At 38.1% G+C, this 16,899-nt stretch overlaps 1 protein-coding gene across 1 annotated transcript; it reads left to right on the top strand.

The window, feature by feature from the left end:
* The first annotated feature begins 2,449 nt into the window (after window positions 1-2,449).
* On the top strand, window positions 2,450-15,921 carry RUFY4 (RUN and FYVE domain containing 4). Its single transcript, XM_023500636.1, has 11 exons — window positions 2,450-2,495; window positions 2,602-2,708; window positions 3,983-4,108; window positions 4,556-4,662; window positions 5,831-5,974; window positions 6,403-6,469; window positions 7,944-8,780; window positions 9,404-9,510; window positions 13,715-13,861; window positions 14,973-15,082; window positions 15,794-15,921. The coding sequence occupies exons 1-11, from the start codon at window positions 2,450-2,452 to the stop codon at window positions 15,919-15,921; spliced, it is 1,926 nt and encodes a 641-aa protein (XP_023356404.1).
* The last annotated feature ends 978 nt before the right edge of the window (window positions 15,922-16,899 follow it).

The raw sequence follows: 16,899 nt of genomic DNA, 5'->3' as shown, positions 1-16,899 counted from the left end.
CCGTTGGTCATTATAATTATGCAGCATTTGGTTATATTTTCATTGTTGCTGTTGATATTGTTTTTTCCAGTTTTGTTGTTTTGAGCATCTTGTATAAGTTCACACATATCTTCCCCTGTTCCCTGGAATCTTAACATTAATCATTTCTTACTGCCAGGTAATTACATTCCTATGCCACAGTTTATTTAGATATTCCCTACTTAATTTGCACCTATCCTGTTTCCAGTTCTTTGCTATCACATGGGAAAAAACAATTTTTGATTCTATCATCCCATTCTTTCCTCAATCTCCTTAGGACATATATCTAACCCTAAGATCTCCTGATCAAAGGATAGAGGCATTTAGTCACTTTCCAAGCTTAATTTTAAATTGCTTTGCAGAATAGTTAGATCAATTCATGGCTCCACTCCCCATGTGTATACATGCCTATCTTTCCATAGCTTTTCCAACACTGACTTACTCTTCTGCCAGTTTTCCAGATAGGAAGTGAAACATCTGAATTGTTTTTAGTTGTGTATCAATTTTTACTGAAGATTTGAGGTAATCTTTCATGACTGTTATTATTTTGTGATTTTTTTCTTGAATAATTATTTGTTCATATCCTTGTTCACTTATCTGTTGAAAATGATTCTTAGTTACACACACACACACACACACACACACACACACACATTTTCATGTTTAATATCCTGGACATCTTTTTGTAAGAAATATTAGATTTAAAAAGTCATGTGTCCTATTTCTGCCCCTATCATTAACAGTTCCTTTTCTTATCTTTGGTACATTGATTTTGTTAATGCAAAATCTTTTGAATTTCATGTCATCAAAATTATTTTATCTTTTGTGATCTTCTCTGTGTCTTGTTTGAGCAAGTATTTTCTCCCTATTTGTGGCTGTGATTTTGTCCTCTTCTAATTTTTTTTTTTTTAAGATGGAAAGGGCCTAGGGATTTTTTCCCCCTAAAGCAATCAGGGTTAAGTGACTTGCCTGGGGTCACACAGAAGTGTTGAGTGTCTGAGATCAGATTTGAACTCAGGTCCTGTTGACTTCAGGGCTGGTGCTCTATCTACTGCCCCATCTAGCTGCCCCAGACTAGGGATTTTTAAAAGATCTTTTACACTCAAGTCACATATTCAGTTTGAATTTATTGTTCTGTTGGTTAAAATGTTGACCAAAGAATTTTTTTTTCTTTGCCAATCTACTTTCCTGTTTTCTCTACAATTTAGGTTAATTTAATTGTTTAATTTAAGTTGATTTCCCAGGTTTATTGAACACTGACTTATTGAGTTTGGTTGTTTCTGACTCTTGCTTAATCTATTTCATTGGTCTACTTTGTTATTTTTTAAACCAGTGCTAAATGATATAATAATAGATAATTACTGCTTTATAATATAATTTGAAGTCTAGAAATGTTAGCCTTCTTTCATTACTATTTTTTTTCTTTATGTTCCATAAGAGTCCAGACCTCTTGTTCCTCCAAGGGAATTTTGTAATTATCATATTTAGCTTTATAAAGCACCCCTTGGGTAGTTTCATTGGTATAAATTAGCTCTGTAAAGACTGGTCTTTATTTGCATTTGTAAAATTTTAGAGTATGTATTGGTAAGTTGGCAGTTTATTCATTTTTTATTTATTTTGCATAGTATTTCCCTATTATTTCTAGGTTTTGTTTTTTTATATAGAGAAATGCTATTCATTTTATTTTATTTAGTTAATAATTACTCATTCTCTGGGGTTTTCTAAGCAAATCGTGTTGTCTACAAATAGAGATTATGATGTCTCTTCTTTGCCAAAATGTCTACTTTAATTATTCCTTCTCTCATAGTTATTGCAAGGATTTCTAGAATTACATCAAAGAAAAATGAAGAGAATTTTCTTTAAAATAGTTTTTAGAATAAACAATAGCAATCCCAACCAAAAATCATTTGAACACACAAAGTAAGAAATAAGATCACACATAAACCACGGACTTCAAATAATATATAGTCTACTAAAACAAAATTCACACTTTACATATAATTCTTGACATATATTCTCATCCATGTAAGAAATTACTGACAAGAAAATTCCTTCTACCAATGCAGATTGGTATCTGCTCTTTATTTGTCATTCATGTATATATATATATATATATGTATGTATATTCATACATATGTGCATATAATATATAAATGTATGTATATTGTGTGTGAATTTTTATTATATAAATGTGAGTTATATGTAATTATACATTAATACACATAAATTTTACCCAAATAATATTTTATTCTGTATAATTACTTTCTATCTAACTTCCTTAGGTGTTATTAATGGGATAAATGGTTTAAAAGATTAGATAGATGGTGGGAGGGATGGGGAAGATTGGGAAGGGCCTGGAGAATTTTATATGCTAAAAATCAGATAAGCAGATAGCTGGAATCATGAAGTACCATTCCATTTCAGTGTCACTATGGAAGGAGATAAAACTATCCTAAGAGTTATCCAGGACCTCAAAAGTAAGTAAGATCTTTAAGATTTTCGTGATTCATTTCCAGAATGAGACATCAAGGTGGGTCTGGCCATTTTGTGTGGCTGCCCTAATGTCTATTTTTCTCCCTGCAGAAGTCATCTCTGCTATCCTTCACAGATACGGGGAACAAGAACAAGCAGTAACAGATGCCAGTGCTGAGCTACATGGACTCTGTGGTTACCTGGAGTTCTTGCTACAGGTAGGTTATGGAACGAAGAAGGGTCATTGCAGTCATCCCCCTGCTTTCTAAAGACTGGCCCCTCTGTAGCCCAGAGGATCAGGAGGGCTTTAAGGAGGATCTGTAGACTTTCTCTGTTTCCTGTTTTACTGTCTTACATCCCACTGTTAGGACTGAGAGTAAACTTTACTAGTTTGTTTTTCTTGCTTTATCCATAATTGGGCTAGAGAATAAATGGCCTCCTGCTTCTATGTAATAAGATGATATGTGGGTTCAAATCTCACCTCTGATACTACCTGTGTGACTTATCTCTGCCTCAAGGGATCCAAGGGCAAAAAAAATCACAATTTTTATTCTCAGAGTGTTTATAGTCTAATAGAAAGGTTGAAAGCAAGGGGGTGTCATGGATAGAGTACTGGCCTGGGAACCAGGAAAACTCATCTTCCTGAGTTCAAATCTGGCTTCAAACACTTGACCCTGGACAAGTCACTTAACCCTGTCTGCCTCAGTTTCCTCATCTGTAAAATGAGTTGGAGAAGGAAATGGCAAGCTGCTCTAGTGTCTGTGCAAAGAAACTCCACAAAGGATTACAAAGGGTGACTGAAAAATGATTGAATAACAACAACAGGGATAAAAAGGTAAAAAATAATAAGTAACAATATGATAATAAGTTAGTCCTAGGGATACAAAGGTGAAAAACAACACAATCCCTGTCCTCAACCAGGGGTCCTCAAACTTTTAAAACAGGGAGCCAGTTCACTGTCCCTCAGACTGTTGGAGGGGCGGACTATAGTAAAAACAAAAACTTTGTTTTGTGGGCCTTTAAATAAAGAAATTCATAGTCCTGGGTGAGGGGGATAATCGTCCTCAGCTGCCGAATCTGGCCCGTGGGCTGTAGTTTGAGGACCTCTGAAGTATACAGTCTATAATAATGGGCAGGAAAGGGGGGAAATGATAGATATAAAAATGTAATATAAGATAGTACATGTTCATGGTAATGGAGCAAATAATTTAATATTCTCTAAAGAAACGTACAAAGAAAAAGCTGTGAGTCAGAAAGCCCGACTTTGGGTTCTTCCAGACCATCCTCAATTTTCCTAGTTGCTGGATAACCAGAATCTTACCCTGAGATTCCAGAAAACAACACAGGATGGTGATTTAAAAAAAATAAATAAATAAAATGAACATAAACCTAATTGAGGGAATGGATGAGCTGGGAAGAATTGGTGGTCTGATTGTGGGGTTAAAGGAGAAAATTTCTTCATGTCTCACTCCCTCCCCCAACCTTGTCCCAGTTTGATCAGAAAGATCGAAGAAGGTTCCTGGGACCCCGGAAAGATTACTGGGACTTCCTTTCGCTGGCCTTGCAGAAGAATGGGGGGGACTTGGAAGTCATTCGACTTGTCTACTCCCTGGACAAGGTAATATCAGTAACAGTTGAGAAGTAAGGAGAGGGGAGACAGCCAAATTATCTACACCCACCATGATCTCTTCCTTTGAACAGAGCTTAATTTTCATATGTCTTTTCCATACACATACATCTCTTCCAAATTTACTCCTATGATCTTGCTATATTCTGCTACTGCATCCTCTGCACTTATCCCTCAGTGTCCTACCTTCCCATAGCTCCTTTCCCCCAGGCTTCCTCCAGTTCCTTTCTTCAGTATCCACCCAACTTTTGCCTCTCTACCTCAGCTCTCCCTTATCCTTCCTCCAACAAGTTTCCTCTTCCTGCCCTATATTCTTCTCTTTTCTAACCCAGGGTCCTTTTAAATCGCTCCCTCCCTGGCTATTCAGGCACTCTCTTCTCTCTTCCTTGCTACTCCCTAAGCTCTTTCCTCCTCACTCACTCCCTTTTTATTTTTCAGCTGAAGACCACGGTGGGGAGAGGTCGTGCATTCATCCGTTTCTGTCTGGCCCATAATCAGTTGGCCGACACACTACAACTCTGCCTCCTGGACCCTGAACTCAACAGGTCAATGACACCCACTTCTGCTGCCCCTTGACACTTCCTTGCATATGGAAATGTGTGAACACATGTACATATATATCCATTAAGTGTGCATATATAATATATAAATATGTAATATATATCCAATGTGCATAATTGTCTAATATATAATGTGTGTAATATATATTTCTTCATGCTATATTCTATATAATATATAGAATTATATACTATATATTATATAGTATAATATATAATTTTTATATAACAATTATATATAAATTATATATTATACTATATAATATATAGTATATAATGTATATAATATATATTGGACATTTTTGCACATTGGATATATATTACATATTGTATATATTATTTATATTATATATGTATATATATCTCCAATGTGTATATATGTATATGTGCATTCATATATACACATACAATGTGTGTGTGTATATATATATAATGTGTGTATATATGTGTACCTAATATATGTGTATGTGTGCATATGTGTGTAAAGATATTTACATACATATAGGTGTGTGTACATAATTGAATATATACATGCACATTCCCATTTGTGTACATAGATACTGATATATGTTTGCTGTGTATCCAATTCAGAATGGGGGATGTTTCATAACATCCCCCATCAAAAAATAAAAGCATCAAAAAATAAAAGGATCAATTGTTAGGGGGATGGATGGGGACATGGAAGCATTGGAGAGAGGGTAGATGTAAAACGCTGAACCAGTAATGGTATAGTAAAAGAAATGATCTTTCCCTTAAATTCAATCTCTTGTATCCCACACTGGGAATCCTAAAATTCCCATTGCTGGAAAGTTCTTGATACCTAACTTCAATCTCTCTGCTGCTATCATTTTTTCCAAAGCACCAGTTGCACTCAAGATCAGGGGTATTCCAAGCTGGCCACCAAGAAACTGAGACGGCAGGAGGAAGGGCGGGGAAAGGGGGATGGAAGGAGTAAGAGAAAAGAATAAAACAACTCCTGAATGGTCTGCTTCTGAGATGGCTCCTTATACAGATCTATGAACTTTAGCAGGAGAGAAATTCCACTTGAAAAATTAGATAAGAAATTCATTTCTTGGAATTAGGGAGAGTGGAGGTGGTACAGGAATAAAAATATTCAAGCCAGAAATTGGGGTCTGAACTGCTATGATTCCCTTAGGGAATGGTACGGGAACCAAAGCCCCTTCCTGTGTCCAGAGCTCAGCAATGGCATCCTAGAAGCGCTCTACTTTCTGAATGGAGTGACTTTTGATCTCGAGTTGCAGCGCTGTGATCTCGACGGGGGCTGGCCTATGTTCTCAGAGTAAGTGACCTTCAAACAGAACAGGAAGACCCCGCTGAAGGGAACGGACTCCCTCACTCACTAGTCCCCTTGGCCCTATTCCCCCCATCTGTCCCTCTCTCTTCCCTCCCTCCTTCTCTCTCCTCTGTTCTCCCCTTCTCTTTCTCCCTTTCCCTCCCTCCCTCCCTTGCTCTCTCTCTCTCTCTCTCTCTCTTTCTCTCTCTCTCTCTCTCTCCTTTTCCCTCTCCCTCTCTCTCTCTCCCTTACCACACACACACACACACACACACACACACACATCTCTTTTTTCCCTGTTCCCCTAAACTCTCATCATTTCTCTATTGGCCCACTCCCAAAGATGACCAGAAAAGTGGGGAGATGTTACAGGTGCAGGGCAAACACCAAGCTAGAGGGAGAGACAAGATGTTCCTCTGCCTCAATCCTTTCAGGTCACGATGCCAGGATTTCAGCTTAACCCAGGAAAAGTTAAGGACCAAACGATCACAAGAGGAGGAGGTACTGGCCCTTGTCCCTACCTTAGCATATTCCTTGTCCCTTCTCTGTTGTGTCCAGTAGATGGAGCAGTAAATCAGCTGGAAATTCCAGATGAGAAGACATGGTAACATAGGCTGATGGATGATTACTGGAAACAAGGGGCCAGGACCAGCAAGAGAAGGGAGGGCATACTTGGGGTAGTAGTGGGGATGGAGATATTAGGAAGTGGAGAAGAAAGGGAAGATGACTGAAGTCTTTCTGGGAAAGGAGAACAAAGGAGAACATAATGTCAAGTCAGTCAGCTAATAAGTATTTATTGAGCTCCTAGCATGGTATCAGACTAAACTCCAAGAGATACAAATAAAAGCAAAAGGTAGACCCTTCTCTCAAGAAGCTCAAACTCTAATAGAGAAGTCAACATGCAAACAGTTATGTACAAACAAGCTATATAGACATGATAAATTGGAAATAATCAAAGAGAGAAAGCTCTCAAATTAAGGAAAGACTGCCTGTAGAAGATGGGATTTTGATTGGGATTTGAAGGAACACAGGAGAGTCAGAATGTAGAGGGATGAAGAGGGAAAGTATGGCAGATAGCCAATGAAAATGCCCAGATCTGGAGTATTTTATTCAAGAGTTAGCAAGGAAGTCAATGTTACTATATCAAAGAGTACTGGGGTGGTGAAAAAGGTTGGAAGATATAAGAGGATTGGAAAGGTGAGGAAAGCCAGATTATGGAGAGCTTTGAAAGCCAGAAAATTTTATACTTGATCCTAGAGGTGATAGGGAGCCCATGGAATTGATTGAGTAGGAGATGACATGGTCAGATCTGTGCTTAAATATCACCTGAACAGTTAGATGGAGAGTGGACTAGGGTGGAGAGAGATTTAAGGCAGAAACACCAGTCAGGTAATGGTATCTGTCAAAGGGGAAAGGGAAGAATATATGCAAAGGATATCCCAAAAGTAAAATCAAGGGATTTTGGCAACAGACTGGATATGAAGAGCGAGAGAAGGTAAAAAGTTGAGAATGATATCTAGTTTGGGAATCTGAGTGTCTGGGAGGAAAATGATACACTCAACAGTAAAAGGGAATTTAGGAAGATGGAAGGTTTGGGAGCTATGGTGAAAACAATTAGTTCAGGCATAGGATCCTGGAGCTGTAATGGATCTAATTGAATCCCCTCAATGCACAGAAGTGAGATTTGCTCAGCATCACACAGGCAATAAGTGGTTAAAAAAAAAAAAAAAAAAACAAAGTTCAAATTATGGCTCTCTGACTCCAAAATCAGAGAAGTTTCCAAATTTTCATTGAAGAAAGAGCCAAAGGAATGGAGAGAGAGTCAAGCATAAGGCATTCAGAAGCAGATTAAGAGAAAAGGATAGTGGAGGTAGAGCAGTAGGGAAAAGAAGTCCTGGGAAAATGGAATAACCTGAGAGTCCAGAGTTCTGGGGTTGGTCTGGAGTCAGTCATTTATTTGGGAGCTTCCCTTTAGGTCCAAGTTACACATCTGAAAAACAAAGGAGTCCAGTCCAAGAAGACATCAACCCTCTTTGCTGGCCATGACCTCCAACACCAAGGAGATGACCCCAAGGAGGTCTGCCTGGTGAGACCTAATAATGCTGAGATACAAGAACCTCTGACAGAAAAGAAGGTAGAAAATTCGGAAAGTATCATAAATCAGGGGTCTCTTGAGGGATCCAAAGGACTGGAAGTACTCCCACACCTAAGCTCCCTGCTGGAGGAAACAAAAAAGATGCCCCAGGGACAGAACCCCAGCTTTCATCAAAAACAACAAGGTCTCCCAGGAACCAGAATACCCGGGCCCTCTCAGATTAGGCAAGAGTCACATCAAGAAAAAATGCCTCCAAGAAAGGAAGAAAAAGTATGGTTTCTAGGAGAAGAGTTCCCTGCGCCAAAGTGTGCACTTCCAAAGAATCAAACACAGGTAGATTTCAGTCTTGTAGAACAGGAAGAGGGGGGAAAGGTGTCTCCAAAGGCAGGACAAGTTAAGAAAGAACCATCCATCAGCACTGAGGATAGATGCGAACAGATGGTACTAAGACCGAAAATGCCAAAAGATCCCCGGAAAGGAAATAGAGACCAGAAATGTGCTCCAAAGCATCTGCCAAATACCTTGGGGGAGAAGCTTAAGAAAGAAGAATCAGGATCCAGAAGGGGACCTGAGACCCATGGAATCCCAGAGGACTTCAAGATCCTTCAAGATCCGGGAACCAGGGAGAGGCACAAAAATAAAAAGTCTCAAAAACAGATGTCTGATGAAGCAGGAGAGCAGGAGGAGAACCAAAAAGATACTGAGCATGTAATCAAGGTAAGACATACTCAGCATGGTTAAAAAGGTCCTTTCATCTATATTTTTGCCTCTCATCCAAACCAATGGGACTTTTAAAAAACACTCTATTTTCACCATTGTCTCTCTCCTTTTGTCCCCATAACTCTGATTCTGTCTTTACCTCTGCCTCTATCTTTATGATTCTGTATCATTCTTCCTGATTCCTAAGTCCCTGCCTCATTTTATCCTGTTTAATGTGAAAATAGACAAGCTCTTCTAGGTTTCAAAACTGATACTAAAACACCCATTCAGCCTTTTCTTACTTGTACTAAATCATCTTGCTGCTTTGATTTTAATAATTTCTCTTTCCCCAGTTGAGAATTAGCTTTCCCTCAAGGTTCACAAAATATATCTAAGTAAGGCAGAACCCAAGATAAAACTCAAGTATCTTGTGTTCAGATCCCGTCTTTGGATCTGCCATCTGCCATAGGGATGATCCAGTAAACAGAGATAAATGGATGTATAACTGATGGTGATCACCTGGAACATCTCAGCATGCAGCAGCCCCCAACTTACTAGTTTCTCCTCTCTTGGCTTTCCCCTCTCCTCTTTCCCCCAAACAACCCTTGGATACATGGGTATTTGATGTGCTCATTTCACAGAACCTCAAAGAATGTCTACAGAAGGCTGAAGAACAGTCCCAGAAGAAGGAGAAGCTACTTATGACGCTGGAGGAGAAATTGAGAGAACTTCAAGAGCAGTTGTTCAGGTAACTAGAAAGAGTAGTTAACGTGAAGGAGGTGAAGGAACCTCAGGATCTCCAGGTGATTAAATTCCCAAGAGTATATTCAGAGAACCATCCCATTCTCTTCTTGTCTTCATATCTCCTCCCTTTCCACTTACTCTGGGACATCAATTTCTGTGTCTCTGCCTTTATCTCTTTCTCTCTCCCCCTCTTTTCTTCTTCTTTCTTGTCTCTCCATTTTTCTTTTTTCCTCTCTCTCCACTCTTTCTTTCCCTCCATCTCTCTCTCTCTTCCCTCTCCCCTCTATTTCTTTCACTCCCTTCCCCTGTTTCTCTGGCTCTGGCTCCCTTCCTGCACCTCCCTCAGTCCTCTGCCTCCTCCCTCCCTTCCCCCTCTCACTGCCTGATTCTCTCTCTCTTCTTCTTCTATCTCCAGACACCATCAACTTTGCCTCACCCCATGCCTGTAGGGTTCTAACAGAAGTCTGACAATTAACCGCTTTCCACTGAGTCAATTTGCCAGTCAGTCAACATACTTCCATTGACTATCAACTTAGAAAGTGGTGAGAAATCTCAATGAGTCTAACACATCACATTTTTAAGTTTGTTTGGCTGGTTTTTCTTTTTTTAATCCAATCAACTCTTACCATTTGGTTACCAGTGGAAAAGACTGATGATTCATTCTTGGGAGGGGAGCATTTCACCTATTCATAGAATCATGAAATGTCAGAGCTGGAAAAGACTTTAGAGATTATTTAATCCTGCTGCTACCTTTCCATTTTGTAGGTAAGGAAACAAACCTGAGGGAGGAAGGGAGTTGCCCAAAGTTACACAGAAAGTAACTAAGAGAGCTGGGACTCAAATTCCTCCTTTCTCATGCCAGGTTTTTTCAATGGCTTTTAAATAATACTGATCCAATCAGAAAATTCTCCATGACTGAAAAGATTCCTCTTGCTAGGGACTGATGCTAAAAAGGATTACTCTACTCTAAGAGGAACCATGGTATAGTTGGAAGAGTCCTGACCTAGAGTTAGGAGAGTCCGGGGATGTAATCTGCCTTCAAAAACTTGCTATATGATTATGGACAAGTCTTTTAATTTCTCAATATCCTCCTCTGTAAAATGGGGATGATGAGGATGATGATAGCAATATCTATAAACTCAGAAGATTGTTGTGAGAATCAGATAAAGTAAACTGAAATATGCCTTATAAACTTTGAGGTACTATATTGCTATTAGCTATTATTTACCAAATAATGGGTATCAATTAAGTAAATCAAGTGTAAAGATTGCTTGTCTTTCATTCTCAAAGAGGATCATGACATCGGGGAGGTGTTGCCAAGATGTGCAAATGAATTGGATTGAAGTGAGAGTGAGATGTGCAATGTCACCTGCCTCACTTTCCCCACCAGAGCCATCTGGAGCCAGTGGCCAAATATAGATCAGGAAATGGACCAGGATGCAGGATGGCACATAGAATGCCATCAATCTGAAACGTTTTATAAATTTTATTTTATTATCCCTAACTACACGAGCACTTTGAGATTTGGAGATTTTTCTTAGCATGGCATGCTCATACTCTGACTACAAAAGGCTCTCAAGGGTGTTCTAGTATCACAAATGACCCTCACACTGGCAAAGAGTCATTTTCTGTCTTTCACTTTTTGCAGTATTCTTCAATGTCTGCTATTTCTAATATCTTTCAAATTTCTTCTTGAAGAAAGCATTAATGATATACAGGTGAGAGGCTTCTGAATAATCTACAAACTTCCAGCCTCTTTAATTTCTTAATTTCAAAACATATTTCCTAACATATTTTTCATCATCCTCGCCTGTATTCATCTTCACAATAATGTCATTAAATCTGATAACATATAATGATTTGGTTTGGAAGACGTTGTCAAGCTCTTCACAGGATTTCTCTTCTACATCCACTGCAGCAAAAGTTGGCATATAATCTCTGATTATTTTCACAATGATCTTTTACTTTTGTTTTTCTTAAGTAGTACATGATGAGAAGGCCAAATGTTCTATAAAGTTATGTTTTATTGCCGGTGGGTACATGATGAAACCAACTCTGAACTCCTTCACTTGCCTCTCCAAGGAGAATCAGTAATCCATTCTTCTGTTAAGCCACAATTTCCTTGTTTCTTCTGGTTCCATTCATACCAAGAATGTCAATAACAATATGATTTTGTTCTTCTGCTAGAATCTCACATTTGGAATGTTAATAGTTAAGATGATATCTATGGACAGCCAAAAATCTGTAATTCTTAGTACCCTTTGACTCCTTTTATAGCACCCTGCAGAAGGGAAAGGAGAGAGGGGGTGTCCCATAGGATTTAAGGCCATCTTGTATTTTTTTCACTCCGTGGGTGAATAGCCCATAGCCAAGTAATTCATCATCTAGTGGCCAATCTAGTGGTGAAGAGTGAAAATAAACCATCTACTAGCTAGAATAAAGATCAAGATTAATCATAGTTAGAATAGAGGATAAAAATAAGAAAGTTTGTATCCAGATAAAATCATTTCAACCTGACCTATTCAAAAAAGATATTGAGCCTGAAATAAAAAGTGGATACAAAGAAAGACATTAATTCTGACTAACAAAAGTTAAACTGGCAAAAGCCAATTGCCTCAACACAGAGGCCAAAAGAAACTCACTCAACAGATAGTTGATCTGCTAGTATAGCAGAGAGACATGGAAGTTCAGAACAATACCTATGTGAAATTTAAACTTCTTTGCAAAATGTTCCAGGAAAGGCTACAAGTATATCACAAAAAATAATGGTTAGTAGAAGTGAATCTGAAGAAAATTTGGTGCAAAACTCAAACAATAGAGATCATCTGAAGAACTGAAATTTTGGAAGCATTAAGAATTCAATTTTTAAGTTATCTGAAAGGGAAAAGGATAGGAGGAAAGAATATCATCATGGGGGAAGGAGGGAAATGTTCAGTATGATTATCCCCCCAAAAAGGTAATCAACATAATGTCAGTAATGACAAATCCAATGCCTATCTCATCTTTAAAAATTCTTTATGAAAATAATTTTATATATGTATAGAGAGGTTAGTCAATAAAAATATGAAAAAAGAATAGAGAGGCTTTCTCAAATGATTTTCTATAGCACAAATAACTGGACAGCAATAGCATAAGAATATAAGATTACATAGTATTTATTGTTTGTTGGGGTTTTTTTAATCCTTAATTAGTATAATGAATATCTTTCGAGCATAGAGTCATGGATACACTAAGATCAAAAAAGATCATAAAAATTTGATATACAAAAATCATAGAAATGACTTTTTACACAATTTTCCAATTACCAACATTAATTGAGGAATAAAACAAGAAGGGAAAGGCCTGCCCCAGGTTTGCTAAAATGATGGGAAATGCCTTAAAGAAATTCAAATAGAAGAGAGAGAATCTATATAAAGTGAGAGCTTCCAAATGGAGATTAGTGATAGACATTATCTGATTGCCTCAAGCTCTAAAATACTACAGGGTTACCTCATAGAGATCCATGATGATTAAATTTATCAGCCTAAAAACTGACACAAGAAAAACCATATGTACAACAAATGACAATAGTCCAGACTATGACTTGCAGTTGGATGAACAGCCCATCAAGATTGTCCAACCAATTAATTTAAAAGCAATAATTAGACACTTTCTATTTGCTAGGCACTATTCTGAGTACTGGGCATAAAAAGACAAGAATTCAACTTCTCTGCCTCTGAATGGAGATCCCTGTCTAGAAGGAGGTGATATAAATGTGTGAAAAATAAAATAAATTAAAGATATATTTTATGAAGAAGAAAGAAAAGCAGAGATCAAAAAAGCCTTCATATGGAGAGTGACTTGAAGCTCCATAAAGGAAATAAGGGATTTAAAACAGAAGTGAGAATAGAGTATATTTTAGGTACAGAGGAAAGATAGTGCAAAGGTACATCGAAAGAGCTGGAATGGGTGAAGAAAGAAAGTTTAGGAGAGGAATAGGTTTGAAGGGAAAGAAAATGAGTTTTCACATATGCTGAATTTAAGATCTAAAAAAAACAAAGATTCCTGGACTTCAGATCAGACCTCTGACACATAGTAGTTGGATAGCCTTAGGAAAAATCACTTCCCTAAGTTTCAGTTTCTTCATCTATATTATCTTGGCATGTTTTTCATATGCCAAGAAACAATTCTATCCCTGCCTTAAACTCCAGATCCTTCTCCCTATCCAGATGCCAAGAGCAGCAGACCCAACTGAAGGTAGAGCTGGAGCAAAGACAACAGGAAGCTGAGAAGAGAGAAGACCAGTACCAACAAGAGCTCAAGGAGCAGCACGAGTTGGTCCAAGCCATGAAGAGACGTATGGTAGAACTGATTCAGTAAGGGACAGGAGATATCCCATCAGTAAGGGGATGGAGTAGGAGGTTGGGTATGCAAGGAGTAAGCTTTAGGATTGGGGCACGAGAGGGGAAGGTGGCCTGTGGGAGTGAGAAGGAATATGGAAGGGATGAAAGGAGACATGAATGGTAGGGAGACCCAATCTGTTCACAATTTCTGTGAAGGTCTCAGTGGAAAATCAGAGTTCTGGGGTATTTGCTCACCAGCTTCAATCAACAACTATTTTTTTAATATGTTCTGCATAGTAATACTATGACTATGCAGTATTAAGCACAATGTAAAAAAAATAATAACAAAACAAAACAAAAATAAACTTCGTCACTGCCTTCCAAAAGCTTACAGTCAGGTTGGGAAGAGAAGAAAGACACTGGCATATTAACAATATTACCAGTAATACAATGCTGGGTTTAGGTAGTAAGGATGGGGACTGGACTTGTGATTTCATTCCTAGACAAGGAAACTCTCTCTGCCAGTGCAAGTTGTCACCTTCTCTGCAGCTTATAGTCTTAGAGTTTCCTAGCACACTGAAAGATGATGATTTGCCTAAGATCATAGAGCCAATGTGGGTCTGAGGCAAGACTTGATCCTAAAAAATTTTAGTCTTATGAATCAGTCTTGAATGATTAAGAATTAGTCTTATGTCCACTATACTATCATACTAAATTATTTAATTCAGCTCTGAATTTTGGATGAGTTCAGAAAAGGAAAATCATTATTAGTGGATATGGTTGGGAAAAGCCTTGTGGAGGAGACAGGGCTTAAGTCTTCAATTTTGGAATATATTAATAGGTTCAAAAAGTAGTTCCTGTCCCCAAAAAGCTTATTACTTAGGAAGAAAAAACACAATTTCAGAGCAAGAAGATGCCTTCTTTGGGTTCAGTTATCAAGGAAGGTTTCATGGAGGACGTAGAATTTGAGTTGGACCTTGAGAGATGTGCATATTTAAATAACCTTAGAAGAGATCTCAGTTTCCCTACCTGTTCTTTGGCATCCCCAGTGATTCACTGACAGGCCTCAACTCCCATCTCTCCTCTGCTTTCTTTTCTGGGCTTCCTTCCTCAATCTAATTTTCTCTCTGTCCTTTTCTTCTAGGGAGAAAGACAGTCTTTGGCAGAAGACTGAGCTTCTCTCTTCCCTGGCCCCTGGGCTTTGTGCAGTCTGTAGCAAAATTTTTGGCCGCCTATCTAGAAGATACAAATGCAGGTAAGGACAAGAGAAGTGTCCTTCTGAGACCTCTATATTTCTTATAGGCTTCTTCCCCTTCCCACTTCAAGGCAGTGGGAAATGTAAGAACAGAAGGTATATATGAACAACATTGTGAGGTTATTCTTTTATTACATGCGTCCTTGATCACACCCTGATCACACCCAGGACTAGTTCTTGGTTTCACAGAAGGGCAATTCAGTCATCTTTGGAAAGGATTCAGCTGCTAAGACATAGGTGATAGGCTGAAAATGAAAGGAATCAGGAAGCATATGGGATTATGTAGCCTAGCAATTAGTTGACTAATTCATGGACTCCTCTCTAAAGGGATTTCTTTAACAGAAGGTAGAATGATCAAGCTATTTTTTAAATGTATTGATTATATATTAAAGAGAAATATAGTAAGAGAGAAGGAATTGAAATATGAAGAGAATTTGAGAGATGAAGAAACATTGGAAAAGAGGGAATAAAGGCATTTGGAAATCTTGAGAAAGCAAAGTATGGTCCAGTACTCAAATGGACAAGGGCCAAGACTGCTGTGGTGGAGGGAAATAGATAAAATGATATCTAAGAGTGACCTAGAATTCTAAAATGTGTGGTTCATACACATTATCCATCTTGGTATCAATTTCACTGCCCAGATCAGGACTATAGCAACAGAAATCCCTCCTTTTCTTTCTCCCTTTGACTTCACTACATCCACTTACCTGGAGGGCTCTGGATTTCCACAGAATCTGCGGAGGCCTTATTTGCCATGCTTGCTCGGTGGATTACAAGAAGAAAGAACGATGCTGTCGACCTTGTCACCAGAAGGGAGAAACCTAAGTCAATTAAGTAAAGACCCTCTACTTCAGGACTGATCTCCCTATTTTACAATCCTTGGACCATAAGCCCCAATCTTTTCCTTAATGATCTTCTTGTCCTCTTATCAGCCAAGGTGATTCAGGGAGTCTGCCCTCTAAGAATTTAGAATCAAAGACAGAAAACATCATTTAAGATTGTGGTTAGAAAGCACTATATGTTGCAGAGCACTGGAATGCAATTCAGTTAATTGTAATTGTCATACCTCTTTGTGTCTGTATTTAAATGGTTTTTAAGAGAATGGTCATTTTTTAAAAATTATATACACAGAAAGAATAGGCTGTCTCTGGAGATAATGAATTCCTCTTTATCAGAAGTCTTCAAGCAGACATTATCAGGTTTTCTGTATGGGAATTCTTTTGGAGGTTTAGGTTGGGCTAGATGGTTGCTGAGGTCTCTTTTACATCTAAAATTCAGAACTGCAAATAATTCCATGTAACCTAGCCATTTCTGAGCAAACTCCAGAGCATGCCCACTCTTACAAATATCTCAGTTATCAATTATTTGTAATTCAGGGATAATGATAATAACAACCTACATTTACATAGGGATTTAAAGAATGCTTCCCTTACACTATCCCCATGGGGTGTATAGTTTAAGTATTGTTACTCATGTTTTGCAAATTAGAAAAGTGAGATCTAGATATTGTAAATTACTTGTCCAGGTTTATGTTATACAATTAGAATTGAAATCCAGATCTTTTAACTACAAAATTACTACATAGATCTTTGAACATCAGTCCATTTGGTACTTGTGTAGGATCTGCATGAAACCAGCCTTCTCACAAGTCTTTGTGCAAATCAAATGAGATAATGTTTTAAAGTGCTTAGCACAGTGCCTGAAACATAGTAGGTGTTACATAGATGCTGTTGTTGTTATTATTATTATCTATGTAGGGAATCTGAGTTGGACAAACAGAAAAGACACACAGAGAATAAGGATCTGTTATTGTTTG

The sequence above is a fragment of the Sarcophilus harrisii genome, chromosome 3 (genome assembly GCF_902635505.1).
Source record: "Sarcophilus harrisii chromosome 3, mSarHar1.11, whole genome shotgun sequence".
NCBI lineage: Eukaryota > Metazoa > Chordata > Mammalia > Dasyuromorphia > Dasyuridae > Sarcophilus > Sarcophilus harrisii.
The sequence above is the reverse complement of the archived record's forward strand: the minus strand, read 5'-3'. Positions and strand labels throughout refer to the sequence as shown.

Bases quoted from the DNA above. Each gene is read 5' to 3' on its own strand.
- RUFY4 (XM_023500636.1), top strand. From the start codon at position 2,450: ATGGAAGGAGATAAAACTATCCTAAGAGTTATCCAGGACCTCAAAA. The intron at 5,975-6,402 runs GTAAGTGACCTT...CAATCCTTTCAG, and splicing joins GGCTGGCCTATGTTCTCAGA to GTCACGATGCCAGGATTTCA. The intron at 9,511-13,714 runs GTAACTAGAAAG...CTCCCTATCCAG, and splicing joins CTTCAAGAGCAGTTGTTCAG to ATGCCAAGAGCAGCAGACCC.